General features: G+C 49.4%; 1 protein-coding gene and 1 pseudogene across 1 annotated transcript; one reads left to right on the plus strand and one right to left on the minus strand.

Annotated features, from left to right (window-relative positions):
• Window positions 1-7,982: 7,982 nt before the first annotated feature.
• LOC136540318 (auxin transporter-like protein 3) lies at window positions 7,983-12,892 on the minus strand. Its single transcript, XM_066532318.1, has 7 exons — window positions 12,543-12,892; window positions 12,210-12,395; window positions 11,990-12,102; window positions 11,661-11,844; window positions 11,424-11,521; window positions 9,488-9,953; window positions 7,983-8,586 (listed from the first exon to the last, which is right to left on the minus strand). Exons 1-7 carry the CDS (start codon window positions 12,723-12,725, stop codon window positions 8,236-8,238), a joined length of 1,581 nt encoding a protein of 526 aa, XP_066388415.1. The 5' UTR covers window positions 12,726-12,892; the 3' UTR covers window positions 7,983-8,235.
• Window positions 12,893-14,499: 1,607 nt separating this feature from the next.
• LOC136537339 (serine/threonine/tyrosine-protein kinase HT1-like) lies at window positions 14,500-15,783 on the plus strand (annotated as a pseudogene).
• Window positions 15,784-23,782: the final 7,999 nt, after the last annotated feature.

The raw sequence follows: 23,782 nt of genomic DNA on the forward strand, positions 1-23,782 counted from the left end.
TGACCCCAAATGCACCTTTTGCGAGTCATCTCTTTCCTGAACGAAGTACCTGCTACAGTGATCACAGAAAAAATAGCAGATCAGCTACAGCATAACAGGTTCGTTGTCTCTACCACGTTCATTATAGTCAAAATTTAAGTTAATTTCTGCTTCATCAGTTTGTGGTATTGACAGTTACGTGCTCTTCTTTTGGTTAGCAGGATATTTTGCAAAAAGTACTGTTCAAGTTTCTGTCAAAGCTATGTATTCATTTTTTTTTTACTTCTGGAGACACCTTTAAATAATAATTTTTTTTTTGCTATGGTTCTTTTAACAATTTGACTTCCGTACGTATCTTTGAACATACGTTTTGCAACCTTGTACTTGCCGTGAAATTTACTACAACTAGTACTTGTCGGCTTCGATCAAATCTCAATACAATTGAGGTCAATCATAATTTTGCAATAGAAACCCCCACCCCAGCTAGTTTAACATTCATTCGATGTGTTTAGTTCTACCGATTTGGGTACACAAGTCAAAAGTTAGGCACATATCTTAAGAATGAACAGCCGGTGCTATCTTTGAATGGGCATGATTGTATTTTAATACAAGCTTGTCGGTCAATGAGGATCTAGCGGCTCGTGCAAAACAATTTAGGCCACGTTCGTTTGACCCAAAACCAAGGGTGTTCAAGGGGATTGAGAGGGATTTAATCCCCTGCAAATCAAAATCCCCTCCTACCCCCTTCAAATCCCTCCATCTCAAGATAAAAGAACATGGCCTTATTGGACTATTTTTATCATCGCCGTTCACAAAAAATGTCAGCGCGATAGTTCTGCAGCCTATTTGTTTGGCTGTGGCTTGTCGTAAACGATCGTAAATTTTGAGCCAGAACAGTATTTTTCTCTCACACAAACCAGCCAGCAGTACTTCTTCACGAACCAGCAACGATACGAACCAGCCAATCGAACGGGTTGCTGAGCTACAAAGAGTGATCCCCATACCCAATACCGTGACTTTAACCACACGAATACTAAATCCGATGGCGAAATTACTGGTGAGTTTGTCGATCGCGATTTGTCAACGGTATGATCCTAGCTGGAGGGAAAAACACAAGGCGTGTGGCTTATTCTTAAATTCGCCACTTTCCTAGTACTTGTTAGAACGACATATTTCGCCACGCCAGAGCGGGCTGGATGGTTCGGCTTGGCCCGTGGGACGGCAAAGCCCACATGTCGTCATTTTTGCAGCCTGGTAAAAAAAACCCCACGCAATCGCCGCCCGCGCGGAATTGGACGCACGGGCGGCCGCGGCAGGCGTAACAATTTTATGGGCCGTGTCGGGAATGGATCTACTGAACTGGGAGCGCTCAAGAAATGTCGTATTGGATGTGGCAGGAGGGTTCGATTTGTAACACCCATCTCCGTTTGTGCATTGCCAATTACCGGCTATGGATGGATTGACACGTATTGGATGTGGCGTCCACGGCCAGGTCTCTGCCTTGCATTATTGGGTTGCTTCTCTCTCGTGAGTCGTCGTCATCGTCATCATCGACCGCGTTCAGTTTCAGTTGGTAGAGGTGGGTGGATGGATGTGAGCTTACCTAGGAATGGCGAAGCTCATCCCTATCGCCTAGCTAGCACCGACCACTAGCTAATAAAAGCTCACCTGTGTCAACTCTATGCTTATCACTCAGAACTCACTTCGTACTATTGGATGAAAAGCAAGGAAAGAAACTGTCCACCTGGCGCTTAAGTCGATCCTTATTTATCAACAAACGAAAGTCCTACTAACTCAATTTGGAAACTCACTCTACTATGGCACTGTCCTATTCTATCTACTACTGGTTGTAACTCATAGGACACTGTTCTCCTTCACTTCACTACTCTACTACAGGCTTTGTCCACCCAATCCTTGCTAGTTGCTCCATGCGTCGTTCAATCTCGCTCGCGACACGCCAGACGCCTAAAGTTTGGCCGTCACCTTTTCAACGACCGCGGTCACCTCATAAGAACCTCACATATATACTGTATCTTCTTCGCCCATGTTTTTGATGGCTTGCTCCACTCTTTCATCGTCGCATTACTCTCTGCGCTGCCCTCCGCCACGCCGCCTTGCTCCAGCTTGTAGTCAGCGGTCTGCTCATGATGCTCCCGGCGGCACTCGAGAGCAAGCACTTGCCAGCCATATGAGGAAGTTCCCAAGAATGACGGTCAACAGTTTTTGTTTGCCCTTAGGGGCATGTGCCCCCACCCCATGTATCATTGAATGTGCATGGGATATGTGTACCGTATTGAGAGCTACAACTTTAATATAAAATATATCTTTATTTGGTAACATAAAAAATGATATTATTTTTTAATGCAACAAGCGCTCACTACTACAGAAACGTTTTCTGCGGCGGGCGAATTTGCTTTTGCGCAGCGGGCAAACGCGTCTGCCAGCGTGAAAAGATCACGGTAAATCGTGGCCTTCCCGCGGCGGGCCGCTTTGCCCGCTGCTGTTAATCGATTTCCCGCGGCGGGCACGTTAGGATGCCCGCCGCGGTTAAACGTTTCAAAAAAAACAAAAAAACCTAGGAACCCGCCGGCGAGCCCATTCTCGAGCCCACCGATGAGCCCATTCACAACCCAATACTGGATCTGCCGCCGGGGAGGTCGTCCTCGCAGGATCTGCGCCATTGCGCGCGACCTTGCTCGATGCTGCGCTGCGGAGACCCCGGTGGAGCCCGCTGCCGCTGAATCCACCCGCGTCGGGGCCGAATCCGCCGTGCCGGAGCTCGCCACCGCCGGAGCTCGTCGCCACAGACCCGCTCCGAACGGAACCACCAATAACATCGCGATTTTGCCAGATCTGGAAACCGAAGCAAAACAACGCGTCAGATCAGCAACAACACCGCAGATCAGCACACGTGATGCTCGACCACCAACACAACAACAAGAATCTTGCAGTCAAGGACTAACCGGTGCCGGATCCAAGGCTTCATGCACGCGGGTTTGTTGTATCCCCCGTGCTCAGATCCACGCGCTCCCAGCTCGATTCAAGCCGTAAGACGCCGAATCCAGCAATCAGATCTGAGCCTGCGCAACATGAAGCAAACGGGATTTTCTGGTAAATCGAAACAAACGTAGCTCACCGAGGGCGCGCGAGGTAACGAGTCAGGGAGCACGGCGATCCTGGATATGGACGAGAGGAGAGGTTGCGTGCCGGAGCTCCGCCCGAGCCGCCGCGTCGCCTCCTCGAGGGCAAGAGAGCGGGGAGCTCCGCCGGGGCCTGCGCCACCGATGTGGATCTGTGCCGCTGCGTGGGTGGGGGCTGTCCCAGCCATGAGAGAGGGGAGGCGAGTGGAGAGAGGGGAGGCGCGGACGATTGAGTGAGGGAGCTGAGTGTTGTGAGGCTCAAACCCTAACTCCTCTCCTTTTATATAAACCCGGTAATGGGCTTCGAGCTGGGCCTGATGGGCCAGGCCTTTTTCCGTGGCGGGCTTTTAACATTGCCCGCTGCGGTAAATCGATTTTTCGCAGCGGGCACCTTAAGATGCCCGCCGCGGAAAATAGGTATTTTCTGCGACGGGCATCTTAAGGTGCCCGCTGCGGAAAATCGATTTACCATGGCGGGCAAAAGTGCCCGCCACGGTAAATAAAAAATGTCCGCCGCGGTAAATCGTGGGATTTACCGCGGCGGATACAAATAGGAGCCCGCCACGGAGTGCAAAAGTGCAATGCTGCGCAAAATCGTTTCTGTAGCAGTGGCTAGTACATAATTATTATCCTACTGAAATTTATATTATTTTTTGTGCATCTTAACGACCTCAAATGCAAAAACTCAAAACTATAAAGTTATAGATCTCATTGAGAGCTACAACTTTGATGTAAAAAGTATTTTCATTTGACACCATATAGAAAATATATTATTTTTCTAATACGTATGCTCCAAAAATTTTATATTACTTTTTTTAAGAGTCTTAACGTCCTCAAATAAAAAAAACTCAAAACTAGAAAGTTCATCTTCAAAGACGTCGTATCGACAAGTTATGATTTTTATAAGGTTTAGTCTTGTCACACTACTCCTACTGACGCGACAGAACAGTAATGTCCCACCACTGGGAGTGGCGTGACAAGGTTTTTCACATGGAAAATGTCGTCTAACGTGGCAGGTGTTGCCGAACCAATACATGAGGCACGATAATATTATATTTTCGTGCCAACGGCACTGGTGCGACCAAAGGGGTCAGATATGCAAATAAAAATTTAGGAGTGATTATTATTAGAATATTAAATAAAAAATTAAAATTTTTGAGTTGGGCGCCCGTCATGAAGGCGCTCAGCCTAATAGGGGGTCGGATGGGCTGCGACCGTTGAAGCAGGAGACCCGAACCGAGCATGTTCCCCGCTGCTAAGGTCGGCATTTTATGGCCCGTAATCATATCTTAGGCTGCGACGCTTGCCTCGGCGTCCTGTAGTTAGGATAGCCTTTCCTGGGCCAGGGGAACTGATATGGGCTTATTTGGATGCAAAGTATTTTCGAAGTATTGGAGAAATACTATTATTTTATAAAATACTTTGGTTTATAAAGTTACTGAGTGTTTGGATGCAACAAATTTTGTAGTCTTTAAAACCATGGTTTGTTAAAACTGTAGTCTTTTGGAGTTTTAGAAACTCTACCGATGACCTTTTTTTTCTTTCTAAACCACGATTTTGTCTCTTTGCCTTATAAAACCACAATGTTATGTTACTTCAGTTTTTGAAAACCACATCATCCTTGGATATTTTGAACATAATCCATCTTTCAAAACTGAACTAAATTGGACATTTTCATTTGGGGCTGCTGATTTGGTGGTCAGATATAATTTTTGCCTCAGCAAGGTAATGTCCTTTGTTTATTCAGACATGTTCCTAGCTGTAAGTTTAGACTGTTGTTCACTTTTTGCTCAACTACAGACCAGATAATTCACAGCAAGTATTTTGGATAAGTAGCAGCAGTTCAGCATGAGCTAGGAGTTAGACTAGTAGCTTGCTTTGGGGCAGTTGCTTTTTCATTCAGCCCTTGTTTAGTTTCACCAACTTTGCACCTTCAAATTTTGCACAGTGCAAGATTCTCCATCATATCACATCACATCAAATCTTTGAACACATGCATGGAGTATTAAATATAGATAAAAAATAACTAATTACACAGTTTGGTTGGACTTTGGGAGACGACCGTTTTGAGCCTAATTAGTCAACTGTCGGACAATTATTACCAAATACGAGCTCAATGCTACAGTACCACTACAGTGTTGTGCGCTTTTTGTATGTCCAAAGTTTGGGCAACTAAACACACCCTCAATGGCCTGTGTGGTCTAGGGCATATATACATCTATAAAAAGGTCCCATTGCTTGTTCTCAAATCAGTTGGGGTACCATTTATCACAGTTTCTCTTCTTACCAAATTTCAGGTTAACAAAGTCTCTCGAGTTCGCTCGTCTGCTTTCTATTGGAGAATGGGTGCCTCTTCTCATGGAAGATTACTATGTCTACCTCTTTCCTGTATGTACACCCTTTAGGCCTCATTTGGGAATCCCAAACCACGGGGACAACCCGGCTTTTTTCCTGGGCGTACTCCCCACGCGGAATTCAGGCACGGGAGATTCAGCCCCAACGTTTGGAAGCGCACGCGAGGGGCCGGCGCTGCCCCAACCCCGGACGTTTCCCTGGGCGCTGCTCCCCGACCTTGGATGTCCGGGCGTCGCTCCCCTGCCTCGCCGTGCGAGCAGGCGCTGCGCTCGCGACTCAGCATCTCGCGTCGCGTGGCCGAGCGAGCACCTCCGCTGCTATCACTCTTTTCTCTCAGCACATCCGCAGTAGGAAGGATCGGGACGGGGGAGGGAAACCAAAGAGCAACAGGGGACAGGGGAGGGAAATAGCAGAGATTGGTTGGTCCACCAAAATCTCTGCCGGGGGCAGTCCTACCCTGGGCATGCCTTCCCTTGCTCCCAAAGGAAGCCTTACAGTTACAGTATATAATTTATTTATGCTCAGTTTCATTAGCAATAATTTGATTTTAATTTGGGGCTGCTTATTTGGTTGGTCAGATATTATTTACACGTTTATGCTAACTTACTGTATTTTAAATCAGGGGTGTGGCCGTGACTACTCCCAAGAAGGCAAAGACGTTAAAATGGACTTGGCTAATGTCGCGTATGCTTAAAACATGCAAACATTTTCTCATTGGATTCACAAAGAAGTTATTTTTAATATAATTTATTATTGTAATAAATAGACACCTATTTGTCACTATAAATGTCCTTGTCATGTTTAGTTTATTTCCATTTTTTTTATTTTTTAGGATTTTGTTGAAGTAGGCGAGATAGATTATGAATTTGTGTCAGTACAAAGTGAATACGGCCTTTGTTGAGTTACCCCTAAAGTTTACTTTCTATCCCATCGAATATTTAACACATGCATAGAGTATTAAATATAAACTAAAAAATAACTAATTACATAGTTTACGACTAATTTGGGAAACGAATCTTTTAAGTCTAATTAGTTCATGATTTGACAATGTGGTGCTACACTAACACATGTGTTAATGATGGATTAATTATACTTAATAAATTCATTTCGTGAATTACTGATGTATTCTATAATTTATTTTTTTATTAGTATTCGAACACCCGATACAACACCCCTAAAACTTTACTTCTGGATTTAAAGGAAGCATACGTCAGTGAATTTGCTAGCGTCTCTTTTTGGTTGCCAGCGCCGAGCGAACACCTGCATGCGCGAGCTCATTGCCGCTGTATAAGCCTGTAACCCACGAAAAGCTTGCCGCGAGATATGGGCTGCCGCAACAGCTCTGATGACGCTTGCAGCTGTAGCGGACGTGGGGTGGGCTGTCCGCCGCCGCCCCATTTGATGCCGCCGCGACGGTGGACGGAGGCAATCAGGGAGGAACAGGTTTCCTTGCCTTCACAATCCAATCCGGTATGCTACCGCCGGTGCCATTGCCCGTGTAGACTCAGTTCCGTGGGTATCCTGAATCCTTGGCTTCAACCAGGACCGCGGCGGGTCGAGGAGCCCAGTTCCAATATGCCACCGGTAGATGCAAAAATGCTAGCGCATCTTGATTAAGGCAAAATGTTCAGAAACGGAGGTTGTTGCATGCGTGCAAAAACCCACAGTTCCTTGCTCAAAACCCGAACTTGTTCTGAATTTTTTTAGAGTTTCTCCACCTGAATATTCAGTATTCTGAGAACGTTTAATGATAGTGCCAATCTCTTTGAGTAGCCTGTAAAGCTGTAAAATAGAACTGTGCACTGTGTTGATCTTGTGTGGCATCCTTGTAAACCGTGGAAAGCCGCAGAATGGTACCGTACACTCTGGGCGTGATCGGTTGCCCCGCTCACGCCATCTGGTATCATTCGGTGTATTGTAGTCGTGTTTGGTTCCCCTGCTCATACCTTTCGCCCGTATCCTTTCGTTCATCTGTCCTTCTCTATCCCACACGTCTCCGTCTTCTCAATTTTCACTTCCCTCTTCGTGCAGGACGGCTTGATTCACGCATGGTGTAGGGACCCATGTGTCAGACACTCAAAACTTTGATACATGCATGCAACCAAATATTATCTCATCTCGTATTGAACCAACAACAAAGACAACCAAACACGACCACTTGCACGAGTTTAACCCGGCTTCTTTGGTCCTACACAGCCTAGCCATCCTGACTCGATGCTGGCTCTGTAACCGATCACGTCCCCTCGGAATGCCCATGGCGGCATGGCCTATATCTGCCAGCACTTGGCATTGGGTGTCAGGACACAGTTCACGGCGACCAAGAGATGGGGCAAAGAGATCCTTGTATCCCGAGTTCACTGGCCGAGTCCTGACTCGTGAGCGCACCAGCGCCGAAGTACTGCCAATGATACAGCACTGAGTGGTGGAATACTGCCACACTGCAAAGGTGACGAGCTCTATGCATGCACGAGAGAAAGTTCAGAGTTAGGGGCGGCTAGACTCGGCGTCTGCGGCTGTAGAAATATTCCCCTTTTTTGAGCTCCACGCCGGGACACAGCCCAGAACACAAGAGACTCCATGCTACTGATACAGTGATACTGATACAGTCACTGAAACCGGGAAAGCATGCGACAACAAGCTAGAGAAGAGAAGGAAGATGCTGCAGGTGCTAATTAAGCTAGACTAACTAATTGATTAGCTGAAACTAATTAAAGCAGAGTCACGCACTGTATCAGCTGGGCTCATCCATCGTCTCTTCAGTTCAGAGCCCATGGCTGTGATGCCGGTGGTGGCGCAGGAAGAAATGCGCCGGCGAAGGAGCCGGGGCCGGAGGGAGGTGCGTGCCGCCGGCGGTCCCGCTGAATGGCATCGTGATGTTGCCGAGGCCGCCGGGGAACGGCAAGGGGGCGACGCCCGGGGGCAGGGGCGGCGGCGGGCACTGGTAACACTTGGTGAAGAGGCCGAAGGTGTCGATCTGGCGGACGAAGTTGGTCATGCTTGCCCAGCCGCCGAAGCCGAAGCCGACCACCAGCACCCACGCCACCACGAACGCGTTGATCATGTACGTGCCCGTCCAACGCCCCACCAGTCGCGGCGGCGGCTCCACCGCGTTCTGCACCGCGCCACAACAGGTCAAAAGCTTAATTAGTATTCAGAGCTTCTTCTTCTTCTTTTCAGAAGAATTGGTTATTCAGAGCATGCCAACAAACTCGAACGTTGTTAAGAGCATCGAGAACTACTACTTGTCATCATTGGGTTTATCATTTGCATGGAACTCAGTGCTACAAGCCTACAAACCTTAAGTACTTGCTACTAGCGCGTGCTCTATGCTTCGTCTGTTCCTTCTTTCTATCGAGAGTACAAATGCATTCTGTCCTTTCCGGACGCTTTGTTTCGGTGGTCGTCGGAATTTCTGTGGCTCTCGGGGACGAGATGCCATGCGGTACAAATATTTCCTGCAGATAAAGCATCTTTATTCTGGTTCTAGGGTTCTTTCGGTTTGTCTCCAAGCTTTGCTCCAACCTTTCTCTTCTTTCTTGCTACTAGTACGTACAGGCCACACCACGAAAAAGACAGTTTGACACTGCCGCTGTTTTGTCCTATATGTTTCAGACTTTCAGCAATCAGTACGAACAGCCTTTCAGAGGCAGCGTTTAGCTCCCTAATAATTTCAGCTCAAATCATGACTACCAACAGTAGCAACATTTTGCATGCCTTGTAATAAGAGGGTGGGGTCCAGTTGAATGGCTACTCTCACCGATGAGTCCCGTGAATATTTAGGCTGCTGTGCATAGTGGCATCTACTCAGGACCTAGCTAGCTTGCATGGATTGCTACTTGCCAGCGTAAAGCTAAAGCTAGCGAACGAGCTACGAAATTCCTGCTCACGGTAAAGTAAAGCCATTGGGTAAACGTAAATAATGCATGCGATGCATGGTAATAAAACTTTTTTTTAAAAAAAAATCTTTACTAGTAGCAGTAATAAACGTGTGCATGGGAGTACTACGTACGTACCTCACGGGCGGTTGCGGATCGGAACGTGATCATGTGCGCCAGCGCCGGGATGATGTAGACGGTGAAGCTGACGAGGAGCGAGCCGACGGCGGAGTTGATGGGCCCGAAGAAGGGGAAGATGATGGCGAGGAACCAGATGGGCACGACGACGGGGAGGCGCGCGGCGGCGCGTTTGCAGAGGCTGCGGCAGTCGTGGAGGCCGATGAGCTTCTCCCACACGAAGTAGAGCGGCGTGCAGGCGAAGCCGAAGGTGATGAACTGGTGGACGAGCATGAGCACGACGGCGGCGTCGCGGAAGGGCGTGCGCGGGAGCAGCGCCAGCGCGTTGGAGTGCGTCAGCAGCTGGTCCCCGAACGCCCAGTACACGCTCGCCGCCGACGGCAGCGTCAGCGTCAGCACATACAGCGTCGCCATCAGGTAGATCGCCTTGAACTTCTGCGGCCGCCACATCGCGTGCATGATCTCCCTGCATGCCAAGCATAGCATTGCTGAGTTGAGTACGTATTGCTGTTGTTCGTTCAGTCACCTTTCAAACGCCGCGCATGCTCAGATCATCAGTTTTCTACAGGGCTAGCTAGACCTAGATTCGACACGGAGCCGTTTGCTTTTCAATTTTACGCTATCTCTTTCGTGCACGCAGAGACTTGGACATCCGTGCCATGTTTGTGCAAGTTCCGTCATCCGTGCTAGCTGTTGGCATCTGCAGAGGGGTATCGTATCGGCATCTATCACATCCGAGCTGGCTCAGGAGTCAGGAGGGCTCCGTGGTTGCAAGTGCAAAAGCAGGAGCCCTGCACTGCAGAGATAAAGCAGCAATGCACGCTCCTCTCCTAGGTGGAGTGGCTCCTTTGACTGTACAAGCAATGAATGAGTCAGTGACTCGGAGGAGATAGGCCTGCCGTGTGCCGTGCCGTGCCCTGTGGTTTGTAAAGACGGAAAGGACCTTGCACGGGTCTGATGGCGCCAAGGCGGAACAGTGCGGCGCGGACCTGTTCGTCTGGCGCTCGACGTAAACGATCGTAAATTTTCAGTCACAACAGTATTTTTCTGTCACACAAACCAGCCAACAATACTTCTTCACGAACCAGCAATGATACGAGCCAGCCAACCGAACAGGCTAAATGATGAGAGAAGCTCTTGTGCCTTTGCGATTAGATCGATGACATGGCATGTATTGTATGTGTAAGCTAGCACAACAACCGGATGATTGTAGTTCCACACTGGTGTTTGGTTGCTAGTTTTATCTTTCTCTGCTTCATCTTAGACAAGTTTGATTAAATTTAGACAAGGATCCTTTAGACTTTTACATACTTTTTTTTATTAAATTTTGAACCCGCATTTTCTCATGAAGAACATGTTACCACACATCTTATGAGAAAATATAGCTTCACAAAATTTTAACTATACTTGTGTGTGGCTCCAAAATTTGTAACCATACTTTTTTTACTCGCTACACTTGTCTAAAAATGATTGACGGTGGCAAACTATCAGCAGCAACCAAAGCAACATTAAAATGTTCTACGCGAGATTTTCCCTATGTACGGTCCATCCCCTCGATGCCTGCGTGTACTTCAAGAAGGACCGGACGGAATGGAGAAATGCTGTGCCATGCATTCTTCTCCAACAAGCGAGAGGTAAAATTGTCGAGCATGTAAACTTGTGCATGGCATGGCAACACGTCTGAGGCGTATGGCGTGGGCGTGGCCAGAGGAAGCAAAATGTATGGAATGGCCGGACCACTTCACACACTAGCTAGCTACTTTCGTTGGTCTCAGTGTCATGTGGTCCCCTGGTGTGTGTTCAAATCCCTACGTTATTTTTCTTTTGTTTCGGTAATAGAAACATCCACATTGCTAGCTTTGCCTTGGTCACACAGCAGGGGGGAGGGACCGGGGGGGCATCCATAAAAAAAAAAGAAAGGTGTTTGTCTCCTTACACAGTAACAGCGTGCCCTCCGAAGGTGTAGAGAATGTTTGTGGTCCCGGTGAAGTAGAGCACCATCGTGGTCGGCCCGGAGTGCTTCACGCCATCAACCTGCAAGCAGGAAGGAGTACATCATCTCTGCCGGTCACTCACAGGCCACAGCATGCATGCATGCTTGAACGCTACTCAATGGCATCGATGAGCATGCATGTGCAGATGTGCTTGCTTGATCATGCACTTGTGTACCTACCTGGCCGTGGATGAGGGAGGCGACGGCGAGGTACCACGCCGTGTAGGTGGTCATGACAAGGCCGAGGAAGGACCAGATCCGGTAGTTGTGGAACGACGGGATGAACACCGTCGTGGCGCAGCAGGCGCCGAAGATGTACGTCCACGTCCGCTTGTCCAGCTTGTCGTTGATGTAGTAGATGTTGCTGTTGGTATGGTACGCGCGCATGCACACCAATCGTATTCGTACGTACACGGTTAGCCATACCAGAAACAAACAACTCGATCGCACAGCGAACCATGTAAGCAAGCTGCGAAACAACACATACGGTACGTAATCTGCTTGTTTACCTTGCGCACGCGATGAGCTGGATGACAGAGCCGAAGAGCAGGAACGTGCAGTTGAAGGCCAGGCCGACGTTCCTCCAGTGCCTCCCGAGCAGCCCGTCCAGCACCTCGAACCACTGCGGTGCAGATGCCAGGTGTGGCGTGGTTCAGAACACATTGGCTGATCGAGTAGCAAATGCATGGACGCCGTGTTGCGTGCGTGTCAATTTCTTCCCAGTCTCACCTGGATGACATGGTTCCTGAAGTCCGCCTTCTCCCTCTCCTTCCTGGTCCGGTACTCCACGTAGAGGATGCTGATGAGGTACGCCGTCCAGCTGCCCATCAGGCCGTAGAAGAGCTGGAACACTATGCCGCTCAGCATCCCCAGTTGCGAGAACGAGTAGGGCAGGGTCAGGAGCACCTGAGCCACCTGAACACAAACAAGGTGCATGCAGCATGAGCTATTGAGCTCTAGGAGTACAAGCCTACCCTCTGCTACAGCTAGCTAGCGCGAACCACTGCACCTAGCTCATCACGAGACGAGAGACGGAAACGGCGGCAAAGTTCATTCATTCACCTGGTTGGAGGCGCAGCTGAACCAAGCGTCGTAGGCGGAGCCGCCGTGCCAGAGCAGGCCGGAGAGCCGCGACTTGACGGTGTTGGCGTCTTGGTCCTGCTCCATTTCCACGTACCGCCCGACGCCGACCGTCTCCGCTCCCTTCTCGTTGGCGACGACGCCCCCATTGGCCCCCGAGGCCATGATCTCTCGCTCTCTTCCTCTCGCTCCTAGATTCCTAGCTAGCAGTGGGGTGTCCTGTCTTCTAGCTACTTATTAGCAGGCTCCGTTTCGATGGATTCGCTTGCGGTGGGTGGTGAGTGTGCGTGTAGTCGACCACGCCCAGCCGATGAGACGCTGGCCGTGTTCAAGTCGAGAAGAAATGGAGGCCGGAGGGGGTGATATATACTGCAGGAGGGAGAGTGAGGTGCCGGTGCCGGACGGGTGAAGCAAGACTCTGCAGCACGTCCGACAGGGGACAGGTGAGGATAAAAGAAACCCGTCTTTCTCCTTATCTCTGTTTCTTTCCAGGAGTTCTTTTGGATGCAAGTAGACGGGGAACGCATATATAAACGAGTGCTCTGTGTTGAGGACAAAAATCAGTACGGAACGGAACGGAACGGAACGGGAAGAAGTACGTGCCTAACAATGTTAACACGTGTTATCAGTGGAATTTATTGCAAATAGGAAAAATGGACACTGTCCTGTTTAGCAGTGTACGTAGGAGTTTGTGGAACAAATTGAACGGGTCCTAGCTTTTTCGGGAGGCCATAAACGATCGTGGATTATTTAGTGCTGGCTGGTTTGGTGTGAGAGAAAAACATTATTCCCGGTTAAAAATTTACGATCGCTTACGAGCAAGCGAACAGGCTAGTTAGTGGATTTCTTGGAGCTTGATGTTTGACTATTTTTAGATCCAGAAAAACTTTGATTCGGAGCTAGAGGCATGTCCAGGGACTCATTTTGTTTATAATTTAAATATTTATTTCAACCATTTTAATTAGATCTATGAATTGCAAATCCGACATGGATCTCATAAATGGAGTTGTGCAAAGGCCGAATGTTATTATTGCCGGATGCCCGTACTTTGCACGTATTTTCGGAAGAAAAAAACAGGTCCTAAATCTAGAATCTAACAATTGAATCACACACATATATTAAATGATAAACACATAGATATAGGACCGTGGCCATCTATAAATTATTCACCACACATATGTATAAAGAGATTAATACATAGAAAATACTTATGTGGAGCCAATTCTCACTACCAGTCCACCAATCGAACCACCGGCTTTGATTTCCAAGTGTTTGTTTAGCAGAGCTCTTAGAGCAGCTTCCATGCTGAATCTAAGGGGGTTTGAAAATATAATACCCGATTTTGCAACACTTGCTCCTCACTACAGTGCATGGAGGATCCGTAGCTGATAAAGCAAAAAAGAGTTTCATCGGCTCTTAGTTTATTTTAGAAAGAGGTATAAGCATCGTAGGCCCTTGAACTTGTCTCGTGATACCACTTAGGTCCACAAACTCTCTAATCGTACTTCTGGCACCCTAATGTTGTTTAAGTATGCCACTTAGGTCTATAACTCATCGGATCAAGGTTTTTGCCGACGTGACGGGGATAGAGCGCACGTGAGTGGTCATGGCGCCTGTTGCATGCGGCGGCGGACGTGGACGTGGACGTGGACGTGGTCGCTCTGCTCTGTCACCTCTACTAGGCTGCCTCCTCGTCTTCTTGCCGCTCTGCCTCCACGCCGTCGTCTGCCGCGCGCAGGAGCCTGGGTCGAGTACGACGGCGCTGGAAGAGACGCCGAAAAGGTGCGGCCTTTTCTGAACTGCATCTTCATGTGCGACGTCGTCTGGCTTGTCCCACCGTTGTCGATTGTGTTGGTAGCAGCAGAGCAGCGGTACCGTCGCCGGCCGGCATGCCGTGTGCGACGCCGTTCTGCGAGTCTTGATACAGCTGGCGCCCCACATGCTCTCGTGCTTCCGGCTGCCGCGGCCGTTCGGCGGCGGCAGTGGCGGGGACGCGGACCAGCAGCAGGCCGCAGCGGTGTCTCCCCGTCGGGGCCTGTCGCTGCCGTTCGCGGCGAGCCTGTTCGCGGCGTCCCCATCGACGTCCGGGCGCGGGAAGAGCCCGTGGCCGCCGCCGGAGGCGGACGACATGGAGAAGAAGCGGTGGGTCCATGCTGCTGGACACGATGATGGGCCCCGGCGGTGAGGACAGCCTCAGCGGGCGCCGAGAGAAGTGGATGGCCGACCTGCCGCAGCTCTTCATCGGCAACAAGTTCGCGTGGGGCGCCAACAGCCGCATCTACCGTGGCATCTACAAGCAGCGCGCCGTGGCCGTGAAGATGGTGCGCATCCCGGAGCGCGACGAGGCCCGCCGCGCCGAGCTCGAGGAGCAGTTCATCGCGGCATGCAAGAAGCCGCTGGTTTACTGCATCATCACGGAGTACATGTCCCAGGGCACGCTGCGGATGTACCTGAACAAGAAGGACCCTTACTCGCTGTCGCCGGAGACGATCCTGACACTGGCGTTGGACATCTCGCGGGGCATGGAGTACCTGCACGCACAGGGCGTGATCCACCGGGACCTCAAGTCCCAGAACCTGCTGCTCAACGACGAGATGCGCGTCAAGGTGGCCGACTTCGGCACCTCCTGCCTGGAGACCAAGTGCCAGGCCACCAAGGGCAACAAGGGCACCTACCGCTGGATGGCGCCGGAGATGACCAAGGAGAAGCCCTACACCCGCAAGGTGGACGTGTACAGCTTCGGCATCGTGCTCTGGGAGCTCACCACCTGCCTGCTCCCGTTCCAGGGCATGACGCCCGTGCAGGCCGCGTACGCTGCCTCAGAGAAGGTTAGGTTGGGTTGCTTCCGTTTCAGTTGATGATATGTGAAAGAACTGAATCTCTTTGTCTTTTGTGATTGGTTGATTGCTGTTCCTGACTGGGTGTGTCCATCGATCATCAGAACCTGCGCCCGCTGCTGTCGAACTCGTGCCCGCCGGTGCTCAACAACCTGATCAAGAAGTGCTGGTCGGCGAACCCGGCGCGGCGGCCGGAGTTCAGCTACATTGTGTCGGTGCTGGAGAAGTACGACTACTGCGTGAAGGAGGGGATGCCGGTGACGGCGCACCAGGAGCTCAGGCTCTGGCGCTCCTTCGCCAAGATCTTCAGGACGGGTTGCATCACCAACAACTTGTCCATACCGGTCCACGTCCACGTCCGCCGCCGCATGCAGCAGGCGCCATGACCACTCACGCGCGGTTCACGTGCGTTCTGTCCCCACCACGTTGGCAAAAACCTTGATCCGATGAGTTATGGACCTAAGTGGCATACTTAAACAACATTAGAGTGCCAGAAGTACGATTAGAGAGTTTGTGGACCTCAGTGGCACCACGAGACAAGTTCAAGGGCCTACGATGCATATACCTCTTTTAGAAAAAAAAAAGATAAAATAGTTCCTCACTATAGTGTATGGAGAAGCTAGAGCTTCACTAGATTGGTCCTAATTAAAGGAAAAGAAAAAGAAGCTATACCTAAATTTTATGATGATGTAACGTCTAAGATAAACAAAAGAGAGGGCATGCCAAATAGAATTATGAGGTCAATTGGCAAAAAAAATAAATGAAAAGAACATATGTAATTGGATTCTATTATGATCAGAAATAGAAAATAACCTAAATCGTTGGATGACGATCTAATGTCTTAGATTAAACTAAAGAAGCCATGGCCCCACTAGACTCGACCGCTGCAGCACACCTCCACCGGCTCCATCGGAGTGTAGGCCTCGCCGCCACGCCCACTAGGTGTGTTCATCGGGCAGTCAGAGATCAGAAGTAGAAAACAACTTCAAGTTTAACCTTCGATCGACTCTTTGAATCGATTGTAGGCTCGAGGAGTATGCAAACTCGGTGAACTACAACTACATAAAAAGAACTCCGGCTTGATGACATGAAGTAGCTGGGACACTCAGAGCACTCGGGCACAGAAAGCACTCGCATTGAGACTTCAACTACAGCTTAAACCTTCGACCAATTCTCCGAATCGCATAGAGAATTAGACCCATTGATTGCGCTCGCGCCAACTCGAGGATCACGACAGAGCGACACGACTATGATGCACCATCTAACCAATTATTCAAATCGATCAAAGGACTTAGTCATCTTCTCAAAGGTAATGGGTACTACTTGATAAGTCAGGTCGAAATCTGTGATGCACCCCCAGCTAAGCAAACCAAGCCGAGTTTTCACATATTGAATATTCGGGCACTATTTCGAACTAACCAGTTATTAGCTCGCATAAAGAGAATTGCAAAATTATAACAACGGCACTGAAAGAGTTTGCTATTTTTTTATGGTAGATAAGAAATACAGGTCATCAGTCTGGATGGCGTTCAGAGAGTTTTTTTGCACCTTTGTCAGCAAGATGGCACTATGCAGCGAATTTTCTAACCTTTTGCCACTAGGAGGAGGGCATTTCCACTTCGAGACCCTTTCCGTTCCCACGCCGCCTCGCGCCGACGTTGCGCTCGCTGCTCCTGCACCGAGCCAGGAAAAGCGCTTTGGCCACAGCCCAGAGAGGATCGGATAGGAGGAGGAGCTGCCTCGGCGCCGGCCCGCCCCGCGCCCCCGCCCGTCGATCAGCAGCCGGAGCACCACCAGCGCCCAGCAACTCTCCACTCCACAAAACACGCGTGCCACCATCACCGTCGCCGCCTCCGAGCACGCAACGCAAACGGTTTCAGCGAATCACACTGGCTGGCAAGGGAGGCCCACGCTGCAGCGAGAGCGAGCTATCGAGGATGTGCGGTTTTGCACTTTCGCGTGGTTCCTGACGCGCCGCCTGGTCCGGGGACATTCTGCCATTTAGCCCGGTGCCTTGTCCCCCGCTTTGGCGACGCCTTTTGGTGCCTTTGTAGGCACCGGTTCTCGCGCGCGTCCCATGACCTAAACAAATTCATCCACGCCCTCGCTCCCCGTGGCTACTCCGGCTCGCCCATTCTGCAGCTCTCTCCGCCTATTCCGTTCATCACACAGAGACTGCAGAAAGAATACAGATCGAGTATACTAATCTCACTGGCCACAGTTCCAGGCCCTCAGCACAGCAGCCAGCCCATCTTCCTCGTCCTTGAGAACTGAACGCGCAATTCTTGAGAAGAAACCATGGGGGGCGAGCAACGAGCATAGATAATCCAGTGGGGATGGGCGTGTCCGCAGTCCCCATTGGCCAAACGAAGTCCCACGCATGATGCATCCCCGAAATGATGCCCGGGGAGCAAGAGCCCGTGTTAGTTGTAGTGTGAGCACTTGGTGACTTCGTCGGCGGCGGCGGCACCGGCGCCGGCGTTCCACCGATCGAGCGCGATTTCAAATGACCAACGGAATAAGATAAACTGGGCACTCGAGCTGGTTAGTTCTCCGAGTACGGCGCACCTTTGCTCCGGTACCTGAGTAGAAACCCTTCTCTCTAATCTCTATGCTGGCCGTTTCGATCTTCGTAAGCTCATGATCACGGGTTTACTAAAGCAAACAGGAGGGAAAAAAAAAGCTACAGCAGCATGCATCCAAACTCCAAAGCGCTGTACAATTTTGCTTGGGTTTGAGCTGTTGTTGTTGTGAGGTTCAGAATCTGCTCCATTCGATGCAGTGTTCGCAGGTCCAAACTTTGGCGAGGTGAAAAAGCAAAGGCTGCTCAAGGAGCTCATTCAATTTCATCTACCGTCTTTTCAGTATGGGTTGGGACTTGGGAGGTAGTACTACGGCTGCAAAATCTTTGCCAAAGCTGGGCTTCGATTTCCGGATATTCAAACTGAAGTTTGCGCACGATGTGTACCTACCTAGCACCCTCATTTCAATAGTACCTCCATCACCAATTCACCAGATGGGCATTGGGCACGCACTGAAGAACATTGCTCACAGTTAGCTGAACGCTTGCTTACCAGCAGTATTTGCCTATTTGGGTATTTTACGGAATCTTTCTTCTCTAATAAATGACCAATTTTGGGGACCTGCCAAAATGCTACTCGATTGGTAAAGATTCGGTGGGGGTAACGGGGTGACCAATGGGACAAGGCCATGCAAAGGTTGTGTAAGCCAGCAGGTTTACACAAGGAAACGGTGCCGCAGTAACAGAAGCCACGGCACCAGAAAAGTTGAACAACCGTCTGCACCTCCAGATGTCTGATTAAGCCCCAAATCTTGGAACAGAGCAGGATCTCGCCGACTGTAAATAACGCTCAAGAGATGTGATCTCTCAGGTGAGTGTACACATGCCAAGCTGCAAGCTCTGACGAACACTCAAAAGTCGAAAGCAAATCGCGCCGTTTATTCTCACTTCAGAAAGCCACTCTCTTTTTCGCCCCCGGCCCTTTTCCAAGGAGCATCGTCGTCTCTTCGTGTCCAAAAAGAAAAAAGAAAAAGAAAAGCAACGAAAGTATCGCCTCTTCTACGCAGAAAAGTTGTCACGAGTTGCAATCGATTGAGAGCCCATTTTTGTTCCCATGTACGAGCTGGCGCTGCGCCAACCATGAATAGATTCCCTCTCCGGTGGAGCTTATAATTCGTTATGAGTACAGATAGAGCACACATGGCGCCTCTATGCTGAAACAAATATACCATGGAAATACCTGTATCATCTGAACACAACCACGTCCAAGCAGCCCATGAGACTTGCGGACCTGCCTGCTGGTATCATGTCCCTGATTCAGTGGGGTTCTCCCTGGCAATTAGCAAAGCCTGTATCATTAGAAGGCCTGAAGAAACCACGTTGTCTGAGCTGAGAAATTTCCTGGAATGAATGGCATGACAAAGCTGCAGCCCTGCCGTATTAGCATTGTTTATTTAATCAGTGCACCTGCACATCTTTTCTCGGGGGCTATGGCTCTGAATAAACCCGTTCCTCGGGATTACGTAAAGGAAATTCATGTGTCGCTAAACAATGCCTGGCGTCTCCTGCCTGCCTGCCTGATGAGTGAGTGTATTGGATGGCACAATAAAGCTGCAGTGGCCATTGATCACACGCAGGTAGCTTAGCACCAAAGGCATCAATGTGCATGACTGCATGCAATGCAGCTAGCAGCCGTAGCAGCTCGTACTTTAATCGGGCGGGCTTCTGCCGCGATGGGCTGGTCGGGAGTTTTTGCCCCCTTTGTTTCTGCCTAAACGAACTTATAATAAGATTCCATTGTTCACTCAAGCTGCCCTAATTGGAAGCATGAAGCTCTGCAGCACACTGCAGAGTGCAGACCGCAGACCTGCAGGCTATGCAGTGCTGAATCTACATGTATGTAGCCATGATTACGGATTCTTGTGAGAATGTGAGTAGGAGTACTCCACTACTTTGAGTCTGTTATTCCAATCAGCAGAGGTAGGCGTGGCATGGAGTACTTATTAGGCATGCTGAAGCTTTCCCATCTGTGTGATCGTGTCCCGCGAGATCGTGCATGCTTATTGCAGCCCACAGACCTAGTAAGTATGGCCAAATTATACCTTCCACCTGGCTAATTCTTTCTGGGTGTTGACTGAGATTCCCGTCTCTTTCTTCCATTGATCTCCATGGGAGCACCCCATGATTTACAGCATCTTGAGACGAGACCTCGTGTTAGATCTGTGCGCGGCATGATGCATTTGGCCCCGAGTCTTCGCACCGCCGTCCGCCGCAAAGCGCCTTTTGATCGGTGCATCACACAGCACATGCTCCACCGCCTGGCCGAGCGAGGGAGCGCGCCTGCTCAAGGCAATGAATAGCCCGGAGAGCACGACGAGCCCCTGATGGCGGCCGCTCTCTTTTGCGACCCGGACCGACGGACCGTAGCGAATTAGCGATGGCCGCCGGGTGGCAGCAGGCAGGAGGACTAGAGCGATACGGGGCGCGCATTGGGCTCAATCATGGCCCCAAGCCCTCGCGAGGGCCAGGATCGGCGGGGCAGGCTTGTAGCCGCGCACAAAGGCCGCGCGGACGGAACTGGCAAAGCGCGCAAGCTTTGGCCCGGCCCCGGTGCCACTGTATGCCTGTCTGGGTCTGGCCGCGCCACGCCACCACCGGCCACGGGCCAGGCGCGGACGGAACTGGCAAAGCGCGCAAGCTTTGGCCCGGCCCCGGTGCCACTGTATGCCTGTCTGGGTCTGGCCGCGCCACGCCACCACCGGCCACGGGCCAGGCGCCGCAACACCATGATTTGCAGCGTTCGTCATCGCCCCCTCAACACCCATCATTCTGTCCGCCTGATCGACGCCCACATCCTTGCTCTGCCGTCCGGCACGCGTGGAGGTGAAACGCCCCGAAACAACAACAACCGCAAGGAGCCTGCTAATCTGCTATGCTTGCAGCGATCGGTCGCCGCCCCGTTCCCGTTGTCGCCTTACCCGTGGGCGTGGCCGGGGGGACGTACTGATCGAGGCCAACGCTGGGGTCTTTGTTTCACAGTGTTTGGCGTGTTGCCGCCTTGCCGGCCGTGGATGATGTCACGGCGGCAGCTTACAGACATGCATGGCAGCGCGTGGTCACCCGCAGAGCCGCAGTCGCGCACCGCTGTTACACACTTTCACATCTCTGTCACTGATGATTACTGAACATCGCAAGTTTGATGTTTCACACCGAGCGAGGACGCGGCACTGTCCGGGCCCTATATCTGGAGCACGCTCAATTCAAAGGCTCAGCCCGCTCATCACCGCGACGACGCCGGACGCGGTGAGGTCGAGGGCTCAAAGCGGGCTCGCTTTACCGTAGCCGCGTGGCCGTCGCAATTGCAAAGCGCCCCGGCCCCCGTCTGAATTTCGCAAAGCGTCCGTGCTAAAAGGCGCCGAAAAGACGGGCGGCGGTTTTAGATTTGCTTTTCACCAGCAGCGCCTGCGACTCAGCGACTTCGCCCTAGTTACATCGCCATGGGGGCGCCCACGAAAGGAGCTCGCCGCAGACTCTGCACGGTGCGATGCACCAGCGTGATCGGAGCCGTTGGATGCAGGGGTCCGGCAGGTGTAGTCGTCCGGTAAAGCTAGTCCCCCGGTCCGTTGCGATCGAGCATGACAGCGAGAGGTGGGGGACTGGGGGCCGTGGTGATGCAATGGCTAATGATGGGTTTCAGCAGTGAGGAGGGGGGGATCTTAGCGGAACAAAGGCCAGCATCCAATCATGGCGTTCCATGGAATCGGACGGCAGCATCAGCAGTCCATGTGACATGCTCGCCCCCATGCTACTATTTGGTTTCAGTTAAGCATGTCTGTCCTTGTGTCGAGCTGTTCTTTTTCCGCCATGTATCTGCGCGCTCAAGTTTCAACAGAAGGTTGAAGCCGAATCAAGTTGTTGGTCACAGCCCGGCCACAGGCTCGCAGTTAGCGGCTGGTGCCTTCATTCATCCCTCGTTTGGTTGTTCTTAACAAGGAAATTAAGAGCTGACTCTAAAAATAAAAAATAAGAGCCGCCCTTTTTCCCTTGTATAACTGCCTCACCTAGTCGCTGACTCTCTGTTATCTTTTTACTGTCCTGTTCCTAGCTCTAATATTCAGAGATGACATACGGGTTTATTGGTAGAGTTTAGATGCAAATACATTTTTGTTTACTCCTTGGCTGTATAGTGCTTCCTTCGTTCCGGAATATAAAATCGTTTTGGCTTTAATAAAGGGTCTGTCTACTCATATGTCAAGTGATTTATGGCCATCCGAGTGAGACAACACAAAAAATCACTCGAATATACAAACCAACCAGAATCGAGTGATTTCAAGACATCAATCACCCGAATTGAATACACCACAAGATACAGATCTAAGGGGCCAGAATTAAAACAAATTACTAGAAAATAAATAAAACAAAAAAAACGAAAAAATAGATTAAAAAAATTGAATAAAACAGATCTGTTCTATGGTAGGAAAATTAGAAGACTGACAAATATAACAAAAAACAACAAAAAATGCAAATTTTAAAAATAATAGATCTGTTCTATGGTAGGAAAATTAGAAGACTGACAAATATAATAGAAAAACAAAAATTGCAAATTTTAAAAATAACAAATCAGTTCTATGGAAGGAAAATTAGAAGATTGACAGATATAACAGAAAAAAACAAAAATTGCAAATTTTGAAAAGAACAGATCAGTTCTATGGTAGGCAAATTCGAAGATTGACAGATAAAACAGAAAAAAAACACAAATTGCAAATTAAAAAAAAACAGTTCTATGGAAGGCGAATTAGAAGATTACCAAGAACAACAGAAAGAAATAAAAATTGCAAAATGCATATTAACAAAAACTGAGCCAACTTGAACCTAATTACACCAACAAAGACATAAGTTTACACCACTCATACAAGAAATTTATAGTGCAAAAATCATTGTAAAAATTGTATTGAGAAACTGTAAATAAAGTATAAAGGAAATGTATATGTAAGGAATCACTAAAAAATGACATGCGCCAAAGAGCAAATAAAACTAAAACTCATCACAATTAACAAGACATGTACGAGCAAAAAACCAATTGAGAAGTGACTGGAATAGCAACCTGCTAGCAAAAAACACTCAACCTGTACAATGGATAAGCATACATATTGAAAGAAACACAACAGAAATTATAAGAAGACATATATATTACAAACCAACAATATAGAAACCACAAGTTTAGATACACATGACATAGTGTTCATTACTTAACTAATTTAGCCACATAAACAGTTTCAACTACTACTTGCGATCACCTTGCCCACAATAAGTTCAGAGAACCAAATACTTCACACAAAGCTGAATTAAACAGCAGGGCCAAACCTTGCTCACATAAGCAGACTGATAAATGTCATCACCTGCAGACCTCGTCTCAATGTTAAGCACACGGAAAAAACTCTTAAGTTCACCTCCCACTTTGAAAGAACGGCCAGCCATCAACTGAGCCTCCTGAGCGTCAACAACCAACACATAGACAGTCCCATTCACACCATCGAAAGCGTACTTGAACTTCAGCAGAGAAGATGCACCACGATTCTGCCGAACAACACGAGCTACCAGCTTCACCTTGTCTTCATTTTCCAGACCCTTAGCAGCAAGAAGTCTGGTTTGAGCTCCAGGAACTAAATCCATATGCTCAACAACAAACAATGAAACAATTTCATTTTCCACAGTTGCAGCAGAACGGTTTGGCTAAAAAAACAAAGAATTAAGAAATGACTGTAAAAATCTTACACCCTACACTACAATGTAATAATTAGTATACAAGAATGTAAAAAAGGAATCATAAGTCTAATAATGAAAACAATAAAAAAGAGAGAAGC

The sequence above is a fragment of the Miscanthus floridulus genome, chromosome 2 (genome assembly GCF_019320115.1).
Source record: "Miscanthus floridulus cultivar M001 chromosome 2, ASM1932011v1, whole genome shotgun sequence".
Lineage (NCBI taxonomy): Eukaryota > Viridiplantae > Streptophyta > Magnoliopsida > Poales > Poaceae > Miscanthus > Miscanthus floridulus.

Coding starts and splice junctions, on each gene's coding strand:
- LOC136540318 (XM_066532318.1), bottom strand. CDS start 12,725: ATGGCCTCGGGGGCCAATGGGGGCGTCGTCGCCAACGAGAAGGGAGCG. Junction 12,396..12,542: donor TCAGCTGCGCCTCCAACCAG/GTGAATGAATGA, acceptor GTTTGTGTTCAG/GTGGCTCAGGTGCTCCTGAC. Junction 9,954..11,423: donor GGAGGGCACGCTGTTACTGT/GTAAGGAGACAA, acceptor CTTGGCATGCAG/GGAGATCATGCACGCGATGT.